We start from the raw sequence: 23,693 nt of genomic DNA, 5'->3' as shown, positions 1-23,693 counted from the left end.
TTAATCTTTAAGAGCATTTGAAAGAAAGTTGCTCAGTAGAGCCGGGATAAGTTTAAGTGTGTGATTATAGTAGTTTTAGTCTGAACATGTTCTCTTGGTCGACGACCTTTGACTTCTTCCAATAAAAGCTGTGACTGCTTTCGGTCTGGTTTTTGTTCATGAGCCCTGGATCTTTGCTGTTTCACAATTTTTTCTCCACAAGTGTCACATGTGTTGTCACGGTGATGTCTTACACCAGTCAGGTATTCCTCACAAGGGGGAGGGGGTTTCCTTAAGGTGTACGACCAAAGATCTGAAGATTTTGATTGGTTTGTGCTTAGGGCTGACTGCTTGTGACTTAATAGATGTTCTGACAGTCCAGCCTGATAAAGGAGTGCCACTGGGATTCTCCTGGTGGTTCCTGTTGAGGGGTCAGTCCCTGTCTTACAGTAATCCTCCTCCTCACTGATGAGATAGTAATTATCTGTATAGTAGCCTCTTCTCTGCTGATCGTTATGTTGTAAGTGTTTCTAGTTTCATATTATTTATTGTCATATGCACAACAATTAAAGATAATTTCCATGGCATGGAAAGTCTAAGATATCAGGCTCCCTCCAACAATGCTCTTTAAATAGGTATAAAAAGTAAATCACGCAATTAAAACAAGAAAATAATATATAATATATAAAATATATATTATATATTATTATATAAATATGATTTTTAAATATGAGATAGACAGAATCTAATCAGGAATGTATTAATTGTATATGCGTAATAAGAAGTAATATGTGAACAGGTTTTAAAGCAGTAGAATAAACTGAGTGTATACAGAGGTGGTCAGGGTTTGGATTGGGCTCGGTGTGAGTGTGTCTCCTGAACACTGTGGTCTTTATGCCCCTCTAGCTTTCACATGAACACACGTGATGAGATGACAGCTTATCAATCATGTGAACGTGATGTGTGGGTTGACCTGGCTGGTGTGTTGCTGCTGGAGCAGTGCAGTTAGGTCAGAGTGTTGTCCACATACCAGTATCTGATATCAGTGTGTAGGAGCTGTTGTCAGGGCGACCCATGTACAAGATGTTACTTTTTGCCTCCAAATGATGTTTTTTTTCTGGAGTTACCTCTTCAACCACTAGATGGAACTGTAGACTTAAAATAAAAATAAGAAATTCCGTCATGCAGTCTCTCCATTGTACTGTAAGAGGATTCAACCTTAGTGGGTTGAATTACTGACAAAATCCCTGAACAAATGTACATGTACAGATTATACTTGTGGCTCAGTTATATAACATAGATTTCACTTTATTCACAAAAAGAAGGTGTTTCATCGCTGGCTTTTGATATCCATTTGTAAATTTCTGGCTGTGTTCCATTATATATCCTATATTCATCCAGTGTTTACACCTGGCTGATCCTGCTGAGCAGAGATGGGTGTGACTAATACAATTTTTAGGTTTATATACAATACAATTGTTTCAATTATATTAAAACTTAAAGTTGCATAAATAATAATATGCATAATTAAGGGCGTGACCTCGTTGAGTGACCTCAGCCTCAGCTCCATTACATTACATTACAGTCATTTAGCAGACGCTTTTATCCAAAGCGACTTACAATCAGTAGTATATTACATATCATTCACCCATTCACACACTGATGACAGGCTACCATGCAAGGTGCCACCATCAGACTCTAACTAACATTCATGCAACATCCAGTCCACACCGATGGCAAGCCTTCGGGAGCAACTTGGGGTTAAGTGTCTTGCCCAAGGACACATCGACTGCCGAAGCCGGGTATCGAACCACCGACCCTCTGAACTACCTTGCTCTCCACTACGCCACAGCCGCCCCCCAAGCTCCACCGACGATCCACCACGGGTCACATCAGGAGACTACGTCCGTATTTAATTTAGGAAGTGGACGTAACGCAATTCTAACCTTGCCTCTACCAGCTGCAGCATTTAAGTGTTGAACACAGTAATGCATCAATTGTCTTAACCCTTGTGTTGTCTTAGGGGTCAAAAATGACCCGCCACTAGGTTTAACAGCATAGGAAACCCCCTTAATGATCTTTTTTCAACTTGAAATTCAATGACTTTTCCTAGAATGACCCCAACATGAGAAAAAGTTAAACATTGCCTTTGTTCATATTTCCATAAAAGCTGTACACCAACAGGGTACAAATCTTGTCTTTGGGGTCATTTTTGACCCGGGAGTTATACAATAATTTTCATACTACAGAAACCATAAAAAACACACACACACACACACACACACACACACACACACACACACACACACACACACACACACACACACACACACACACACACACACACACAAGAAATTGAGATTACGTGTGCTACTGATTGAAACTTTCTCGCGAATGTGCAGCATCTCCCCTCCACAACCCCACACCTGACTGAAGTTCACAGACAAAATACAAACAAGATCAGAGAGAATAAACATTTCTTGAAAGCATTGTTTACTAATGGGGAATGCAGTCAGAGGCTATAAAGGTGCTGCAGATGCTGCAGATGACAGTACAACTCTCTTTACTGTAGCCACGAGTGCACATTTCACTCCTAGATCTGATTTATTCAGATGTCCAGGAGTGGATTCCACTGACTAAACACAGTCTTTCTGCACTGTGAAGAGGAAAAACCTAGATATTCACAAAGTTTGTGATGAATCACAGGTTGTTTCTTCATGCAAAATAGATTTGGGGTTTAAAAAAGCAATCAAGCTGCTTTTATTTTAGGGGTTTAGTGAAGGCGGGTCATTTTTGACCCTTAGGACAAGTGGTGTATACAGAAAGTTAAGACAACACAAGGGTTAATATTATTCTGAAATGAACCATTCTGCAATAGTCTGTACTTTTTCTTTTGATGCTTTAGGCATATATCTTTCAGTATCCTGCAAATACTTTTGTACTTGTACTTAAGTATTATCTTGAATGCAGATATTTTACTCGTAGAGTAATGCTATTTTTAGTAAAGGATTTGAGTTCTTCCTTCACCACTACTGCTCCGTTTGCTCAGACTGGAACCTCGACAGTGAGAGCAGCCGCAGAAAGGCACCAGCTTTACCGCTCAATCTATGACCCTCAAGTCAAGACAGATTACGTCTGATTGGATCGCTGATGGCGCGTCTGACCTACAATATGCCACATTCCTGTCGCCATCTCCCTGGGCCAAGGTTTCCATGGGAACAAGCCCTGGGCTTCGCTAATCTGTTGTTTTGCAGCCCTCACTCATCTGGAGGCAGGCTGGATTCCTTTTTGTCAGGCCCATATTCTTCTGCTCTATTTCCTCACAGAGTACTCTCTCGCTCTCTCTCTCACTCCCCCTCCCTCTGTCTCTCTCACTGCCTCCCTCTGTCTCTCTCCCTCCCCCTCACCCCTCTCTCTCTCTCTCCACCTCTCTCACTCTATCTCTCTCTCTCCCTACCTAGCTCTCTCTCTCTCTCTCTCTCTGTCAATTTCAATTTGCTTTATTGGCAACAACAACAAGGAAATAACAAAGAACAATTAGTCTACGTCTGATGATAATTATTAAAGTCATCATGGGATAATTATTATCATTGACAATTATAAACAAATACTGTGAATGCCCTTCAATATAGGGATATGTGTATACATGTTGAATATATATATAATGCTATAACATATAACATAAATACATATATATATATATATTATATATACAATGTTTATGCTTTTTATACAATGCTTATGCTTTTTATGAACTTCTCATATGATTATACAAAATTCCAAAAGTTGAGTTTCAGTGGATGACACCTGAGCTGACTCACACAACTGAGCAAACTGAAACCACTGCAATAAAGTTGTGGGATGCGGTTGAAAGCTAAGGAAAACAGCAAGTAAGTGGAATTTGAGTTAAGATTATTTTGATGAACTACTTCCGCATTCAATTCAAGTTAACTCAGTAAGTTATATACTTAAATTATATCAATGAAAAAAGCAAAAGATTCGTCATTCATTCAGATTTCCGTCCTGGTTTGGGCTGTTTCTGTGGACATCAAAGATTACCGTAAAGGACTGAAGGTGAGGTTTTTCAGTGGGGGATTTGTTCCAAGATGTCTGCCACTGGTTCATTAGAGGACCCCACACTTCACTTCCATACATGAGGATCGGTTGAATAACGTAAGCGAAGAATTTCAGATGACGTTTTATTTGGGGATTGAGTTTATAAAAATCCTTATGCAATAGGCCCTTTATGCCTCCTCTATGATGAAATTTATTGATTGCCAATCCACCAAATAATTGTATTCTTATTGTATGTTGAAGTGTGGTCCCTCCTATGGTGAAATTGTGTTTGGTCTTCTTTGGTCTGGCATTATTTAGGTAATAGTGGAGGTTGATGTCTTGCCGTTTGTGACAGAGGGTTTCTAGCAGTGAGAGATTCTACTTTAAGCAGGATTCTTTTGGAGACACTAGAACAAGGTTGTCTTCTTAATTTATTTGCAATGTAGATCTTCAGTTATTCAGGGCTTGAAGACCATTCAAGTTCTTTCTCTCTCTCCCACTCTCCCCCTTTTTCCGCTTCCAGTTGGCTGACAGAGGGTGTTCACTCTTTAAGTTACACCAATCAGATTTTGGCATGATATCTATGAGCCAATCATCTTGTTGCTGACTGATGACTGAGACTGATGTGACCATTCACCTCCGATCGTCATCACAACCAGTGCCCATAGGTCCTTCCACTGAGCTCCTCAGAAGTATCACTGCTCATCACATCTATCCAAATCTTCAGCATTGCTCTTCATCACCACCTGATTTCTTTACGGCTCATAACATCACTGCCCCCTTATAATAATAACGTCACAATGGGGTCTAATCGCCAAGTCATTCCCCTTTTATTCCTATGTCAAATAAATGAGTTCAATTCAATTTATTTTGTATAGCCCAAAATCACAAATCACAGATTTACCTCAGAGAGATTTTCAATCTGTACACATACGACATCCTCTGTCCCAGGACCCCTGCATCACAAAAGGAAAAACTCCCCTAAAAAACTTTAACAAAGGAAAAATAAGTAAGAAACCTCTGGGAGAGCAACAGAGGAGGGATACTTCTCCCAGGAGGGACAGAAATACAACAGATTTCATGTGTACATGAAAGAATTACAACATAGTCGATCCAAATAATAGAAATTATACGTATTATGATAGAAGAAATTGCAGTAGTAGCACTAATAATAGCAGAATAATAATAGAAAAATGATGACTACTAATAATAAAAGCAGGAGTGGATAAAACAGAATATTACTGATAATAAAAGCAGTAATAGTAATGTGACTAATAATAATAACAGCATTAGCAGCGGGCGTCAGGAAGGACCACGTTCCAGATATAACCGTGCAGTGGAAATGTCATGTCACAGATACATATGGTTAATATGTCACATGACATGTAACTGGTAAAAGTAGTTGAAATTTAAGTTAAGGTTGGGTGCTGGAGACGGACCAGTCTCAGTGTGAAATGCTGATGTAAGCACACTAATAATGACAAATTTGATTTTGCCAGACACATAAGATCAATAGAAATGTAATGACAAAGAAAGAAGAATGGATCAAAAGGAAAGCTGTTCAAAAAGAAATAATAGAAAATAGAATCAGAAAAGCAATTAAACATTTCTACTGATGAATTGCATAAAAATGTTGCTGGTTCTAAAAAATGGGTCGATGTTCTATTTGATCTTCATGTTTTTGTTTTTTTTTTAAATTAAAATTATAATTGTTTTTATTGGTTGCTTCCTATTTTTGTAACTATAGTATTTTAACACTGTGCCAACCAAAACCCTGTTTACATTAAAACATGTTTCTTTTCAGCTCAAACCTTAGCCTTTTATTTGCTGCTGGTGTAAATATAAAAGTGTGCCAACCAAATTCATACAACTACCTAAAACAGTACATAAGTAGGCATATAGTGCTTGAGTAAATGTGTGTAGTTACAATAAGCAGTGCTGCGCTGATCAGCACATCCACCTGTCACTCATCCTGAACAAACACTTCATTGATAATAGCTCTTTTATTCCCTCTTCAGGACGAGTTCTTCAGGGGATGCCGATGTTGTGCCGTGATTTTCCGCCCCTTCCGTTTGGTTTCGTCCAAAACTGGCCGGTGCAGCAGCTCCTCAGCCATTATCCCTCTACTGCTGCTGATGCTGATGGTGATGATGATGATGATGATGAGGAGGAGGAGGAGGATGCTCTGCAGCTCTGTATGAATCCACAGCCGATGGTCCGCTGCTGGACGGCTGCGCGATGAACGCCTTGACTTTTTACCGTCCAGTGCCCGGAATTACTATGATTATGGATATCTTATATTTCCTATGGCTCCTGCCGACGGTACGGGCTGTCGAAGGTAAGCTGGTGGTCAACTCTTCTGTGCGCGCGGATGGATGTGTGGGGGACGACGCGGCGCGCGCCTTAGCGACAGGGACAACAGGGCTCCATCATTATTGCACAGAACAGACCATAATATGTTTGAACCGCGTTTTACAACAGGGGGACTCCTGTGATGTTCGGGTGTAGCTCTGAGTAAACCCAGCGGCACACCGAGGCTGCATGATGTTTGCAGACTAGTCTGGACTTAATCTGCTCCACTGGCTTTGACTCTGTTTTTGAACATTCCGTGTTGTCTAAACTGCCCTGTTTGTATCATTTTTTTATTATTATTGACGTGATGTTCACTTTGAGCTGGTTATGAATTATGATCAGTCTGTAGCCTATACTGTAAGCCTCTGCTCTGCTTCTAGAGTCTACTGGATTACACATGCATAAGTGTTTAAATTATAGCACATTTATAAAGTCTATGTATAGCTCTTGACTGACAACATGGACACAATGGACAAGAACTTATAGTCTATATATATATATTCAAACAAGAATACAATAGTGCAAAGAAATACATTATGGTTAATGTAATTGCTTATTTTATATACATGAAGTGGGTGATTATGTAGATTAGACATTCTAGTCTTCCCACCATTCAAAGCGCTGTACACTACATGTCAACATTCACCCATTCAAATACATTCACACACTGATGGCAGAGGTTGCCCTGCAAGGTGCCCACTGCCAAATAGGACATAAACTAATGCACCACTTTGCCAACAATTTGGGAGCTGTTTGGGATTCAGTATCCTGTCCAAACACACTTAGACTTCCAGACAGGAGGAGCCAATGCTGAAGTATCTTAGAGCTGCATTCTCTCTAATGTCCATCAGGGGGCGACTCCTCTGGTTGTATAGAAGTCTATGAGAAAATGACTCTACTTCTCTCTTGATTAATTACCTCAGTAAACATTGTAAACATGAGTTTATGGTCTCACTCTCTAGTTTCAAGTCTTCTTCAATACAGCATGATGTTCATTTAGTAAATTATGGTCCATTTAGAGTCAAATAGACCATAAAGCAGAGAATGTTTTAGGGCTTACTGTGATTGACAGGTCGCTGCCGCTATACGGTGTCTCTTCGTGAGTCCACATATGTTCACTTCTATTCACTGGTTGTCAAGATGGCGACGGAAAAATGCAGAACTCGAGGCTCCATACATCAGTCCACAAAACAACGGTTTACGCCACAACGACAACCCCACTTCCTATATACAGCCTGGTTGAGACATGAGACTTGAAATATTTACCACAAATCTTGCATTACCAGCTGCTCTAATATGGAAAATGTGGTTGTTTATCAGGCAGGGAGGTCTAAAGAAAATACTGAGTTGCATAATGGGAAATGTAGGACACTCTGTCTTTGGTGCTTGACCCAGTCTAAGGACTGAAAAGTCAGGATGATTTGCTTTAACCTCATAGAAAGAAATATTAAATTGCTAGAGTACTCTATTACAGTAAATCCTTGTAATGCAAGGAGCTGGATTTAAGACAAATTCACAAAATATAGAAAAAGTTAGAAAGAGATAGAAAATAAACCATATTGTCATTTCCTACTGAACACTGAGCAAACCTTGGGCTGAGAAAAAAAAAATGGGGATTATTTTTAGATGTGCCACATGTCTCTCATATCCAACATGCATTAACCCTGCTCTGCATCAGTGAACATGCAGATGACTCAAAGTTTAATAATGGAAGTGAAGGAATGAATGAATAAGAAATAAAACATGATGCTGATGTTATATAGAACTGAACTTCATTTATTATCTTGTTAGGGAGTCTGGATGGTAATGTGTTTTTTGGGGCCTCTCTCAGGCTGGAAGCAAAATTGTTTGTTTGCCGTCATCAGAGGACAGGCTGCGCCAGTGATGATGAATTGCTGCAGGGCTGGAAAGTTTTCTCAGCCAATGATTCAAAGCGTCATTTTGTCGTTATGCTAACAGTGTTGAAGCTGTAAACATGCTCATATGTTTGTTCGCTCCTGTAACATTCAGTCATCCTCAAACTTGATCTCCACATTCTGCCAGGAGCCTGTTCTCTGGAAGCATCTTACACTACAGAATTGGGCCAAATATATGTGGACATGTGAAATCTTTATCCTCCAGTATACACATATATTTTAGAAAATAGCGTTCTTCAAAGTCTTTGGTAACAAAGTGAAGTGGGACACAAACCAAAGCCATATCAGCGAACATCCATGTTGGACCTCAGTGATGCTCTTGGGTCAGAATGGGAGCAAATCCCTGCGACCTGATTCCAACATCTGGTGGAAAGCCTGAAACCAGAGGAGTGGAGGCTGTTATAGCAGCACATTCATGCTCATGGTGTCAGAATAATTTGTTCAATCATGGCTGGAATGGCTGGAGTCCACAAACCTCTGGCCCGTTAGTGTGTAACAACTCTTAAAACAAACTATGTGCCAGATGTTTAGGGCTATGGGTCCTTTGCCACCAACAAAAAAATGAAATCCGTCCCATCTATCACAAATATGCAGGAGGAAGTGGATGTAGTTCACCCTAGAAACTGACTGCATGTTAACGATGTTAACGATGCAATTTGAGGACAAAAGTGTTCTTGATGAAGTTTTTGATGTTCCAATCGGCCAACTGTTTATCAGGATTATATAAACTATTTGGAAGTTAAACTGAAAGTGAGCGCTGCATAATATGTGACTAATAATCACTCACTGCAAAGGAAAACTGTAGCACAACTGCAGTAAGTACATTAGGTTAACCTTTGACTCATAGTTTAACTCCTTGCCTTAATTTTCTCTTCTGAATGAAGTTAGCTAACATGTAGGTCTGATAGTTTGACTGCTCGTGTTTGATCCCCCATCAGACCCACTTATTACCGATGACTGTTCACTTATGGAAACAGTAAGAATGGTTTGACCCATGGTAACTTTCAATTCTGAAATAGGAAGCCAATGCTGAAGTATCTTAAAGCTGCATTCTTTCTGATGTCCATCAGGGGGCGACTCCTCTGGTTGTATAGAAGTCTATGAGAAAATGACTCTACTTCTCTCTTGATTTATTCCCTCCGTAAACTCATGTTTACAATGTTTACTGTCTCAATCTCTAGTTTCAAGTCTTCAATACAGCATGATGTTCATTTAGTAAATGATGGTCCGTTTAGAGTCAAATAGACCATAAAACAGGGTATGCTTTAGGGTGGGACTACCCTATGACTGACAGGTCACTACCATGGTGTTCTCCGGTCTGGGTGTTTTTCGTCTTGCAACTTTAAACATTTACAGTGTGTTTAAACTTTTTTTAACATTTGGTCCGCCCTCTCGTGTCACTTCTGGTTGCAAAAAACAAAACAATGGACGACGTCACGGTGACTTTGTTCACTTCTTATCACTTCTTCTTATGGTTGGATCTGCTTTGGTTCTGCTGCCATCTTCCCCTCACTGCTTTATGTAAGCCCCCTCAGACCTGACAGTTTCAGTCACGTCACAGGAAATTCAGTCAGCACTTGTCCTTTATATGCTGCTTTCCTCTTATCTGCTTCAACTCTCCTTTTATTCACACACACACTGTCTTTTTTACCTGGTAGGGTACATTTAGCCACAGCAGAGCACAGATGTTACCAAGTACTCATCCAGCAGAGTATCATGCCTCCTAGCTGCCTCTCAGCAGGAGTTGTATTATGCGTAATTGCAATGTCTTGTACCAACCTGTGCTGTTGCTGCCATTCACACTCCACTGTCTCTCCTCCATGCGCCACAGAGACAGTGCTGTGTGGTTGCATGATAACAGTTTCCTTCACAACGGGGGGACTTGTGATTAGATACAGTACGTGCTTCTGGGAGGAAACACACAGCACCCTCCAGGAGTTATGTTACAAAATAGATAATATAAGGCCATCATATATATATATATTTTTTTTAATTTTCATATTAATCTGAGTATTTTAGATTGTTCCACCAATCGTGACATATGCTAATAAATTATTAAAAACATATCCATTCCTTTACAGCAATAACTATTTTAAGTCCAACCCGCATTATAATTCCTTTTTGCAAAGAAATTGTAAATCTCTTGTAATGATCATTCATTTTTTGCACTGACAGAACTCTCATATTCTCTTTCTGGGACCATCTGATCTCAGTACTGTCATTTTATTGGTGTCCTATCAATGTTGGTCGGCACTCAAGTAGTTTGTTGTATTGCTTAAAGGTCAAAATCTCAACAGGCAGTTCTGAGCACTGTACTGTAAATAATTAAACAAGCTTCTATGTTTTAAGTATTCCATTCAATATGACATTCACCAGTCAGCAGAGAAAGTGTATCTCCTAGCAACACTGTCTCACAATCATCAGTCAGCTCATGTCATAAACACTCAGAGGTTCAAGGATTAGACACAATTTTCATATTTCCATTAATATTGATATTTCCCTACACAAAATGTGAGGAGACTTTACATTTCAGTTAAAACTATTAATTGACCCTATGCAACCTAACATTTGTCCTCATCTCTTTTTGTTGTTTTTGGAAAGAAGCCAGGCCGGTCTCAGTGCCCTTTGCTGACATTTCTCAGTGGAATCAGTTATCTAAACCAATCAATATTCAGTTTTTGGAGCAGCACAGTGCTCTTTAGCCTCTGGGAGTAGATAGAAAACATCGAGCATCATCCCTGCCCTCAGCAGCCCCTGACCCACTTCTTCATTGGCTCGTCGTCGCTTCACCGAACTTGGGAACTTGGTAACAGGATGTGTGTTAGCATGACAGAGAGACACCGCAGTGTTACGTCCATGGCCAGACATAGTCCACTGTGGAGCAGCTAGTCCATGAGATGTCTCCAGTGGGTTTTATTTGTGTCTAGTCTGTGACTGACATGTCTATTTACATAACCACATGCCATCTACTATTATTTTTAAATAATAATTTTTAAACATGGAATCAAATCAGGCAGTTTTGACAGTAAGACATGCTAAGACATGAGTTCTGTCCTGGTACCATTTTAAACACTAACCTTTGCTCAAAGCTAGTTGGATCTGTAATTTTGCAGCACATAGATGCACAGATTCACATTACATTGATAAAGTGAAGAGAATATTATTTTACTCTAAAGAACTTTATTAATATGTTTTTTTATTATTTTATACAAAAAAAAATATATATTAAAATATTTGCAGCAACTTTAAAAAAATTGCAAAAGGAAGGTCACTTGTAGGCTCCCCGAAGATCAACCTTTTTGATGTTCACTTTCATTTCAGAGTTAGATTTTCATCTTACAACATTATTTGTAACATTAGCTGGTACAAGGACTGAATTGGGGGGAAATAATTAGACAACACCCGACTTTGGTCACACTTCTGACAGGCGTAATATTTCCCCAAAGGAAAGAGGCTCAAGTACTTCAGAGCATTTCCCCACAAAACACTGGGACTGTGAACCCACTGAGGCATAACTTTTTGTAAAGCATAAATCCACTGAAGCGTGTTCTCTTTCTCCAGGAGATCAGCAGACTTAGTCCATGTGACATCTGCTCAATCAGTCTCTGCACTATCCAGCAGTCCAATGCCATGACAAGAGAAAATGGATGAGTCCTTGTCAGTGCTCGTCAGTATTACACTGCAGAGAAAATGTTTTATCACAATATTGTTACTTTATTTAGAAGCTTTTCAAATAACATGACATTGAAACATTTTTACAAAGTGACGTGTGCACACTCAAAGCCAGACAGACTGAGAAAATGATCCGTCAGCATAAGAAGTGATTCCTTTTTTTCAGAATCAGAAACTGTTTATTGCCAAGTATGTTACACATTAGAGGAATTTGGCTAGGTGATAGCAGAATAACAGTAGGCACAGTGCAATATAATATAAGACATGATTCAAAATAGAAAATATGAAAATCGGCAATACTAATAATAATAATAATAATTTTACAGTAGAAGAAAATCATGAGGAAGAACTTCTCCCAATGTTTACTTTATAGGTCTTCATAAGTATTAACAGAAGTCATGCTTATCATGGAAAGCTGATGTCTGTAGACAGTAATACCGGAAATACTCACTCCATTTGATAAAACAATCCCAACTTATGGGCCACTCACTAGCCTTTTCCCATAGCTTTCATCAGTGGATGTTTGCTCAGTTGTCATGGAGATGGATCTTTTGACATGTAAGCTCAGTAGCTATTATGATTTCATCCATAATGCTCTCCAGACTTTCAGACGTCCATGTTGGCTCAAAAGTTTAAGCTCCAAATTCCAAATTTATTTTGACAAAACAATCCCAACCAAATGTCCACACACCAGCTGTTTTAATGAGCATTAACTGTATCACCAATATCATTAGAAAATAGAGTTTGGAATGCTTTAATGTAAAGGAGAAGATAATAACTAAAAGTGTAATTCTTACCACTGCAATGCAAAAATGTGGTGCAGGAATACGGAAAACCCCAATCCTCCCAAACAGTGCAAGTCCAGTCTACTCAACAATACCTACCCAGACGGAGAATGTCTGAAGAGCTAGATTGAACTACACAATACATAAATAAATCAAACCCACAACATAAGCTACTGCGGCTAGTTCCCTGAACAACATCAGCTACTTTACTATCTTTATCGTATTCCAGCTGCTGGGCGATCTGCGATCTGCCATATATTGTCCTTTATTTCGTTGCAGTGTTTGTCCTTCACTAGGAGTAACTTTGCTATTAGTTGTTGATAATGGGAACGCCCCTTTGTTCTAATGGTGCATTATTCTAAAAGACCAATAATCCGAAAATAAACTGTAGTTCAGCATTCCGTTACCCCAAAAACAAGGTTCATTGCTGCATATTTTTGGAGAGAAGTAATAATGATTACAGCGGTAATTTTTGAGGAGGAAGGTTGTACTAAGTTGTAAGCTGTTACTGTATTATTATTATTATTATTATTATTATTATTATTATTATTATTATTATTATTATTATTATTATTATGTATACATTAATAATTTGTCCAAACTCTATCCAAGAAGATGGACAGATAGAAACTGATTATGGTCAGATTAAGGTTGATCCTCTGTCAGGAAGGTGTTCTTACTGGAGAGTAGGGCTGAAAAATATGAGAAAGTAATCAAATCAGGACTTTTTTATAATAATATTGCAATTGCAATTAAGTAGGCAATTTTTTGAAAAACAGTCAACATATAAGCTTTCATGTAGCCCTTGTTCTGATGATTTGAGATTAATTGTTACATTAATTGTTATGAATAACATATTGTTATTAAGCTATTGATTTGGAAAGAACTCACTGTAGAGGATTATAATTTGCCTTGCAAACAATGTAATATAATCACCATGACTAAAATAAAATCTGAACAAAGAACAATGAAGCACTGCAGACTGGAGTGAACATTAACATTTAAAAGATAAATATGAATTATACTGATCTCCATTCAGTTACAGTAACAAATCACACAAACTAAAGGGCAGAAATATCAAAAAGAACAAACCTTAACACCTGATTATGGCTCTGCCACTCTAAACATATTCTGATAACTTAAATAGTCATGACAATGGTCATGTTGCTGTTACTGATCTCCAGTCAGTAACAGGTTTGTAACAAATCACTCAAACGTAAGTGTGCACTGACTTCGGTTTCACACTTTGTCCTGAGCTATTCCACAAAAGAGTTAGCTTTGCAAATTGAAAATAATGTTTTGTTACATCTCAATGTCTGTTTTAATTGAATTCATCCTTCAGCTCTACTGGACAGTTTCAGCTCTACTAACTTCTTCTCTTTTTTCTTCATTTTCTGTGTACTTTTTTAATCGTATCACATGGTAAACCTACTGTATGCTGCTTTAATCGTTAGAGGAGCCGATAGCATCGAGGCCAGCAAGCAGCTTGAGGTACATATGCCACAGTATCTGTTGGGAGAGAGGAAAGTACAGCGTGACCACTAAGGTTCTCCTCAGAGCTCACTTCCATCTGGAGAAAGTAGCAAAATATATTTTGGACAAGTGTGCTGCACATAGTTTACAATGTCAGTGTCAATGCACCAACCCTAACCTTAACCAAATAGTAGTTGCACAACCATTCTGTAGCCACTACGCTGTTGGAACAAGACCCCGCTCTGTGTAAACTATCTAGCTCACTCTAATAATGACACAGGTAGGTCTACATTGGAGTTAGTTGAAGTCCGGTGTGTCGGTATTTGACGAGTTAGAAGTGAGACCAGTTTGCCTGTGTGAGTGTACAAGGCAAGAGGATTAAGCACCCAAGAAGTCAATCCAAACAAACAAATCCAGAGCACAAAGGCAGGCAGGAAGTTAAAAAACTGGCAGCAGGTCGCAACACAGGCACTGAGCACTGAAGCTGTACGTGTTCTTAACATGCTACTTGGTATAATGCAAATGTCCCCGCTGCGGGACTAATAAAGGATTATCTTATCTTATCTAATACAGTACATTCCAACATTTTCAGAGTTTGTGTAACGACCAAAAGGTAAAGAAGACTGACTCAAGTGGTAAGAAAGAGTTTGCCTGGCAATGTGTTTGGGCTCACTCTCTGGGTCGCGGTGGCAGTCAGACATTATAGAAAACACACATGGGCTTCAAGTTTCAAATTTTACAAACTTTGGAGGAATTCCAAGTGAAAAGTCGAAAGAGAGGAGTGCAATGTAGCAAGAAAGTTGAGGGTTTAAGCTGCTGCTCTGCGTGATAAGCCTCCCACAGTCCAAAGACATGGCAGTCAGGTCAGATTAACTAGGAATCTAATTCGTTGATAAGTGTGAATGTGAGTGTGAATGTTTTTCTCTGGTTTACACTGCCTTCCTTCCAGTGCATGCTGCTATAGGCTCCAGTCCTCAATATACCAATAATATAGTTCACCACCTTCATTGTCGCGGTAAAAGTGCAATGCTGCTTTCCAAAGCAAGACTCACTTTAAGATAGAATGATATTTTTACATAAAATCTCCTGTTCAAGTTGTTCAATTACGAGCTGTTCAAGGATTTTAGCCAGAACCGACAATTAAGAGATGGGCCTTCAATTATGGGATTGGCCCACGCTGAGCAACAATCCAGCGGGTGCAAAAGCCAAATCAGCCAGGAGGAGCAGGAGAAGTTGTACAAAGGTAGCACAAGGTAACCAGCAACTAAGGCACAGGTACAGATGGATAGAACTGTGTGGGTAAACCATTAAATAATCTCTCTGCGGAATGATTAGGCTGTTATTCCAGGATTAAAACTCTCATTACAGAGTTTGTATGCGGTAGGCCCTAACACATACCCTAACCCTAACCCGAAAACACTGTGAAGAATATGCACCATATGATCACAATAAACTGTTAACTGAAAAAAAAATGAGTGTAAAGTAGATTTTAATAAAGGGTCCATCTACGACTCAGGACACAGGATTAGCTAATATCAAAAAAAATATATTTGATAATGTGAGTGATTGTGAGGTTGTGGGATCTCATGGCAGTTGCACACTTTGCCTGCATGGTAATTTGTGTAAGAGATGGCGTTAAACTGACCAGGGAGGGTGTATGCAAATATAATCTCTACTTGAATCATATCTAAAATGTACATAATCACTTTTACATTACAAGTCAGGTTACATTTAGGATTAAGTTTAATAATGTGTGATACCAAATTTAGAAAAACATAATCAGAACAACGCAGGAAACAGTTTGAGTATGATAGCTGGTGCTAGCAGCATGGCAGGCAGCGCTTCCACATAAAATAAAGTGAGTTTCGCTGATGTATCCCTGTGGGTTTAATCCAGCGTGGCGTACAGAGCGTGGCGCAGCCTACAAGGATTATGTGTGCTGGACTTGGCCCACTCTCTCCTCCTCTTTGCCCTACTTTTCATTGAATCATGCAGAGAAAGGCAGAACAAGAGCTCTCTCTATATATATATACTGCAGGAATGCAAGGACAGATGGAGCCAGTGGGAAGTGGAGGGAGCCATTATTGGACAGAAAAATTGTGAGTTCTGCAACTCTATGATGTGGACAAGCATCACACCCATGTTTTACTAAAATATCAATTCCATCCCTAAATGACAATCATGAAGCGTCAGTGCTCCCAGGTTCTTTGACTGGATGTCATTTGTGTTGCAAGTGAGTAGTTTCGTCATATCATTTACATTTCCAGCAGCCTCCTTCAGTCTGTTGTGATCTTACTGCAAAGACCCAGGAGCTGCATGACAAATGTCTAGTCACGAAAGGAGGGCAACATATACTACTGCACCCCCGCCCTCGCCAGCCCATTCTGGCCCCATTTCCCTGCTCCAGCTAGTGCCAGCCCGCCTGCATTTTAAATACACAACTGCAGCACGGCTCTTCATTATTAACTAATAAAGACTTGTGTCTTCTAAGCTCCTCTCTCCTTCTCTGATCATGACAGATTTCATGTTTGCTGTTCTGAACACCTGCTGTGTGGTTGGCAAAATGCATCTGAATACAGACAGTAAGGTGGTAAATTCACAGGTTCACTTAATCCCAAATGACCCATTATTTAACGTATGTATTTTTGTGCTTAAACTGTAACTGCGGTGTCTATAGTTAGTATCAATCAATGACTATATTGTATAAAGATTCAGGTATTTAGGTATTTAGGTATCAGTTGCCCATATAAAGTTTAGAAGAAAATATCTAAATGTACATGTACATGTTATTCATTTTATTTGTAGATAGAGCTGGGTATATATCCTCAATACTTGCATGACATGGACCAAACTTGTGTCCATAGTATCAAGTCTAAAAACTAAACAGAGCCGGCATTGGAAGAAGATTGCAGTATGTGTGTCATTTCTCTAATTCAACTGACTGGAAATGTCTTAGAGACAGACTAGAGATTTAGAAAAACAGGAAACACAAAATATAAAGTGAATAAAACATCTTAATTAAATAAGGTTGTTCTGTAATAAACTGATGTTTTAACTCATTTAATGAAAGTGTTTATAGACCATAAGCTGTGGCACAGACATTTAGATCTCCAGTCTGCTCTGTCTCCTGCTCCCTTCTTGGTTGAGTCTGTGGGAATCGGTTGCGGGTCAGTGCTCATGGCCTCTTTATTCCTGTTTAGCGGCGGCTCTGACACCTGGCTCGCCGCTCCCTCCCAGCTCCTCATTAATCGCTGCTGATACTAACAGGAAGCGAGTAGCCGGAAAAATGGGCCATTTGGGTGCAACAGTGGATGCTCGCATCTCAGCCTGACTCTGAAAAGCAATACAAGACCGACATTAATAATATAAAGTTAGATCTTTGTGGAGACATGCATGTATAATACAAATCCTGTGGTTGTATTGTATTGTATGTTATTGTTAGGTGTAACTATAGTCCTTCTATAGTTTCCACAAAACTGTCAAAAGGTTAAAAAAGTGACAATTTTGCCCACTTGGTTAAAGAAAACAATTGTATGTATTTCAATGCTGAATATAAACTGATATACTGCCCCCAATTCAGGAAGTAGAGTCTAATAATTATCTATTTTTCACCAAAACATCCCTATCACTGTAATGATTAGTCAGTCATTGCTTTGCCACTAACCAGACAAACTGTGAACACATATTTGCACTCACTCCTGTCTGCCTATGTGCTGACCAACCAAACAGATTCATCGGGGACACTAGAAAGGTGTCATGTGGTTGTTTTTATCTTTATTTAATCAGGGCATATTTAGGCTTAATGTAAACCTACAGACCAGGCAACCCAACATGAGGAGGAGTGGGGTGGCACAGAGATTAGGACCTCACTCAGAGGCTTAGGATGTAGTGACAGAGAGAGCAGATGTTTCCAGGCAGACAGAGGGGCTGTCAGGATGTTGTGGTCCAAAATTAGCACTATGTGCAAAATGTGATTTTATTGTATATCTTCCTCTTAAAATCACGTTAACAGGTCAGATTTCTGTTATGGGCTCATGTTGATCATAAGGAGTAACAGAATGACTGCATTCTCTACTGGCAGAAACCAACAACGGGGTTTGTTGAACATGTGCTCTTTCAGTTTAACTGTACTGTGAAATTATTTGGCTTATTTATATAAATGTATTTGTGTGATTAGTTTATAAGCAAATTAAATCTTTTTATTAATGAAACAAGTTTTTGGCGATATCGCCAAAAAAAATCAATTACTGAAATTATAGAAATGATGCTGTGTGATATTAATCAAAATTAATATTCTGTAATTAATTTAAGATCAAATATCTTTTTTCTAACTCTGAGCTTTTCATTTTTGTCCCCTGCAGAAATACTAATGGATTCAACGACAGCGACAGCAGAACTGGGCTGGACCATCCACCCATCACAGGGGGTGAGTGGGACAAACCATGACTCAAGGAACTGGATGAACTGTAAAACATGCAGATGACTTAATATGGACAGCTGGAAACTCATACACACCAAGCTCCTTTGGTTAAAATACCTCAAATGAAAGTACTATGACTTAATCAGTATCTCAGTATCTCACTGTCAATCAACCACCTCGTATTGATGCTCTGATTTTTAGAGTGACCGCTGTCTTAGCGTTTACAGATGTTGTTCAGAGAGTCTAAAACAATGAATACAACAAGGTAAATTACACTGGTGGAGGAAGTACTCTAAAAGTACCAATACAACCATGTAGTAAAAGTTCTGTATTTAAAATCCTAGTACAACAGTACAGAATTATTCTCAGCTTCATAGTTAATATAAAAGAGGTAAAAGTACAAGTATTATCATATTTGTCTAGATAAAGCATCAGCAAAATGATCACTTTGATGGATATATTATGATAGAAGACACTATTGGGTTTTTATAACTGATTAATTGATGTGTAAGCAGCATGTTATTGTTGTAGCTGCTCCAGGTGGAGCTAGTTTTAGCTACTTAATATACAGGAAGCTAGTTTAGTCCAGTGGTTCCCAACCTAAGGGTCAGGCCCCTCGAAAGGGTCACAAGATAAATCTGAGGGGTCATGAGATGATTAATGGGGGACAAAAAAAGGAAAAACATGTCTAATTCGGGATTAACTTAACTCCCGGCTAATACGAAAATGGGTAAAGAGGTGGAGCGTGGATGGAGCAGAGGCGGGCCAAATGAAGCCTGCTGAAACATGTACAACTAGCTGAAAGCTGCCAAGCTAGCTAAGGCTAGCAAGCTAAGCTGTTGCTAGCCAGCTAACGTTAACCCTGTGTTCTTGTTGTTCCAAGTTAACGTTTGGTACCATATAAATAAATTAATACTAACGCTACAATTTCACTCACCGAGACACTTTGACACATGACTATTCAACCAATGAATCAATTTATTTGATAGATGAGTGAAATGCAATCCCCTCAGCTCATTCAATTTGTGCTTTAGTTTTAATGTTATTCATTTAATGTTATACCAACAGTCCTCTGTTCTGTCAGATGAGTATCTAGAAAAAAAGTCCTGGTTGAATGGTGCTGTCTGGTATTCATGAATTTATCCAAGTTTAAAGGACATTAAAGTTCCTCACATCTCTTTGAAAACTGATGCAGAGGGGTCATTCAACAATTTCACGTTGGCCAGCAGGATGCCAGCAGTATGGCCTATGTACAATTAACCGCACAGCTAGCCTTATTAGATGACCAATATTTGCATTAAAATTCTCCAAAAGGCATCAACAAACACGGCAGAGAGGTTCAGTTTAGTGACTACAATTATCCGAGGTGACACCTAGCAGACAGCTAGGGGCTGTGACGGCATCCACTGCCACGCCCTAAATCATGCATATTTAAAGCCTTAATTTTAAATATAAACAGGTTAGTTGTATAAAAATGAACCCTTACAGTAATGAATGGGGATATTAGCTATAGAGACAAAAAAGTTGTTTTGCTGGCTCATCAACATTCATTTCTAACCACAGTGTTGATGATTTAATTGTTTAAAAGATCACCAAATTATTTACAAGAGCATTCATTTTTCATACATCTAGCCTCTTACTTTTGCTCTCAAAGTGAACCAGATGAACTTTGTGTTTTTATCACAAATATTTACGTGTAAATTCAATATGAATGTCGATTTTTTTCAAGGTATTGTATCTGTGTTAGAAATCCCAGTATTGTGACAACACTAATTGTGATACAGTATGCTAATAGATAAAAAGTGATCATGACATAGTGCATTGCATTGCATTGCATTGTCCATCAAAAACTTGAGACTTGAATTGGACTTGTCCCTCAAAGACTTGAGACTTGGACTTCCAAAAAATTACTTGTGAGCAGCTCTGCCTGTCAGTCAAGTTAAATTTAACCTTGATCTTTTCCTAACCACTATAAAGTACTTTAGTTGCCTAAACCAAATGTCCTGTAAGGCCTCCATCATTCTGGCAGAAAGCGAATAAAGTTTTTATAACTATGTTTTAATTAATAAATAATCACCTTAAACTCAGAATCATTGTGTTTTTGTTAGTTTAGAATGAGTCCTTCGTATCTGAATAGGGGGCTAGTCCTCTTCACTGAGTCCACTATGTTTCTACTGTAGCCCAGAAACCAAACACTGACACTAGAGAGAGACTTTCATGTTTCCACGTAACCTGAAGGCCAATGAGTTCTCCTACTCATTGGAAAGGGGGCCTGTGAGCAGATAACTAGACCACTAGATAACACTAAATCCTACACACTTCACCTTTAAAATTGCCTTTTCCTGACACGCAACCTCTTGTGGGTCATACAAATATAGAAAATAAGAAGCAAGATATAATAAGAGTGCTTTGTTTTGGCGCTGCAAAACCTCTTATTGTATGTTCAGACAAAATGTGAAGTTAATTTTAGCCTTGCGTTAGTCATGCATTCATTCATGCAGTCTGTAGTTATTTGTACCAAACAGCCAGTATTCCAACTGTTTATCTGAAAACTAGCTAGCAGTCGAAGCACCAATCATGTGTGTGTGTGTGTGTGTGTGTGTGTGTGTGTGTGTGTGTGTGTGTGTGTGTGTGTGTGTGTGTGTGTGTTTGTTTGTTTGTGTGTGTTTCTTACGAGAGAAGCTGTGTGTGTGTTTGTAAGGCTCAACCCGTTCTGTCAGAATTTACCAAAAACTCTAGTTCTCCTATATTTCACCCCCACTCTCTTTCTTTCTCTCGTCTTATGTTCTAGACACACAATCTGTTTTCTTGTTTAGGTTGAAGTACTTGTTGCCCTTTAGAAAAACTGTTACTGTCAAAGTAATCATAGTTTTTGTACATTTGTTTTGTGTCGCTGAATATTTTGCTTCTTGTCTGTCTTCTAGTGGGAAGAAGTTAGCGGGTATGATGAAAACATGAACACCATCCGAACATACCAGGTGTGCAATGTCTTCGATAGCAGCCAGAACAACTGGGTACGCACCAAATACATACGCCGCCGTGGTGCTCAGCGCATCCATGTCCAGATGAAGTTCTCAGTGCGCGACTGCAGTTCCATACCCAATGTCCCTGGCTCCTGCAAGGAGACCTTCAACCTGTATTACTATGAGTCTGACTCGGACACGGCCACTAAATCATCCCCATCCTGGATGGAGAACCCCTGGGTGAAAGTGGACACTATAGCGGCTGATGAGAGCTTCTCTCAGGTTGATCTTGGTGGGCGCATCATGAAGATCAACAGTGAAGTCCGGAGCTTTGGACCTGTTTCACGCAATGGCTTCTACCTCGCTTTCCAGGATTATGGTGCCTGCATGTCACTCATTGCCGTTCGAGTCTTCTACAGGAAATGTCCTCGTGTGATCCAGAATGGCGCTGTCTTTCCTGAGACTCTGTCTGGAGCGGAGAGCACCTCTCTGGTGGCAGCTAGAGGGGTGTGTGTTCCCAATGGGGAGGAGGTGGATGTACCCATCAAGCTGTACTGTAACGGGGATGGAGAGTGGATGGTGCCCATTGGACGCTGCATGTGCAAAGCCGGGTACGAGGCGGTAGAGAATGGTACAGACTGCAGAGGTAAGGAGCCCGCCAGTGCTGCTCTACTATATGACACCTCTGTTTTGTTTTCTTGATTTATAGTCGCAGAACATTTGTTCCTTCTTGGGTAAGGTGCTTACCTGCTTGTGTTAGGAGCAAATTTATTGATGCTAGGCACACGAGCAGCATGGCTCTAGGAATGAGAATATAGACAGGTCAGTCAGTCCACCACTGCGGCCCAGAATAAAATAAAATATTGGACATGGTAGTAAAAGGATATACATTTGTGCTCCTCACCGCATGATTCCAAATGACTTTGACTGACTTTTAATCTAGTACTGCCATCAGCAGGTCAATGTTCTCATTTATCCAGAAAAATATTTAAATCAAAAAGAGTTGGTGATGATAAATCAGTCAGTATGAGTCATTGTCTTGGGACCAGGAATGTCTGTATAAAATATCATGGCAATCCATTCAATACTTATGAGATCCTTTAGGCAAGGCTCAAATGGCAAAGCAACTTTTCAATCGACTTACATTGACATGCCCAGCACCTTGCTGACTTTGGCTAAAACAAGGCAGCAGCTCTGTAGCTGGTAATTTGTAGTCTGTCAAAGAGAGTGCTTGTGGCTACATCTTTGCCTGATGAAAAAAAAAAGAAAAAGAAACTTCACCAAATATTTTACTCATAACTGACTTCAGCTATTTAGAACAGCAGTTTCAACTAAAGCCAATGCTACCAACTTAAATGCTGCCATTAAGAACAAGATGCAAAATGTAAATACAGAATATACACCTCCCTTCATAAAAAAGCAAGTTAGAGTCATTTCAATTTAGCTTTGTGTATTCTATATGGAAATAGTTAGGCCAGTGACATCACAAATATGCAAATGAGTAAGTGAGGCAATCTCGTGAGATCTAGCAAACTTTTGAGCAGGATTTAGTTATTTTGTATTGAAAATATTTGGCTACACTGTGCGTATTTTCTGAGGTGTTGAATAATTTGGATTGATTTAAAGATCATATCCTGGGCCTGACTGCTGTGCTCTGTTTCTCATATTAAAGTCTAATCAGGTTATTCACTGTGTCCTGGCAAAAAGAGGACTTTCATGTGAGACGTCTTTAATTTCTGTAACACACAGCAGAGGACAATACTTCACTTGAAGGTCTGCAGATGAAGGTTAAAGGATTATCCCTGCATTGCCTCATGGGATTAAGTTTAGCGGCTGAGTTGGATGTGTCCTCAGCCCAGGGTATGATCTTCAGTATCGCCCCATATTTTAAAGAATGGTGTGTAACCGAGGACTTCGGCAAAACACTGATGATGCTGATTACTGTTGGCCTAGTCACTTTTTCAATTGCATTGACAAGACAGCATGTCTAATGTAGTTTCCGTCAGTGAATTAGTTTCATTTTTATTGTGCATTTTTACCAGCCTAGTGATCCACACATGCTAAACAATGTTACGTG

At 39.3% G+C, this 23,693-nt stretch overlaps 1 protein-coding gene across 1 annotated transcript in view; it reads left to right on the top strand.

Moving 5' to 3' along the window:
* The first annotated feature begins 6,273 nt into the window (after positions 1-6,273).
* ephb2a (eph receptor B2a) overlaps positions 6,274-23,693 on the top strand; it is a 39,084-nt gene continuing 21,664 nt past the window's right edge. Inside the window, exons 1-3 of the mRNA XM_054609777.1 lie at positions 6,274-6,373; positions 18,595-18,659; positions 21,578-22,262. Of these exons, the coding sequence (XP_054465752.1) occupies positions 6,274-6,373; positions 18,595-18,659; positions 21,578-22,262 (850 nt within the window). The remainder of the gene's footprint in view (positions 6,374-18,594; positions 18,660-21,577; positions 22,263-23,693) is intronic.

The sequence above is a fragment of the Anoplopoma fimbria genome, chromosome 12 (genome assembly GCF_027596085.1).
Source record: "Anoplopoma fimbria isolate UVic2021 breed Golden Eagle Sablefish chromosome 12, Afim_UVic_2022, whole genome shotgun sequence".
NCBI classification, from domain to species: domain Eukaryota; kingdom Metazoa; phylum Chordata; class Actinopteri; order Perciformes; family Anoplopomatidae; genus Anoplopoma; species Anoplopoma fimbria.
The sequence above is the reverse complement of the archived record's forward strand: the minus strand, read 5'-3'. Positions and strand labels throughout refer to the sequence as shown.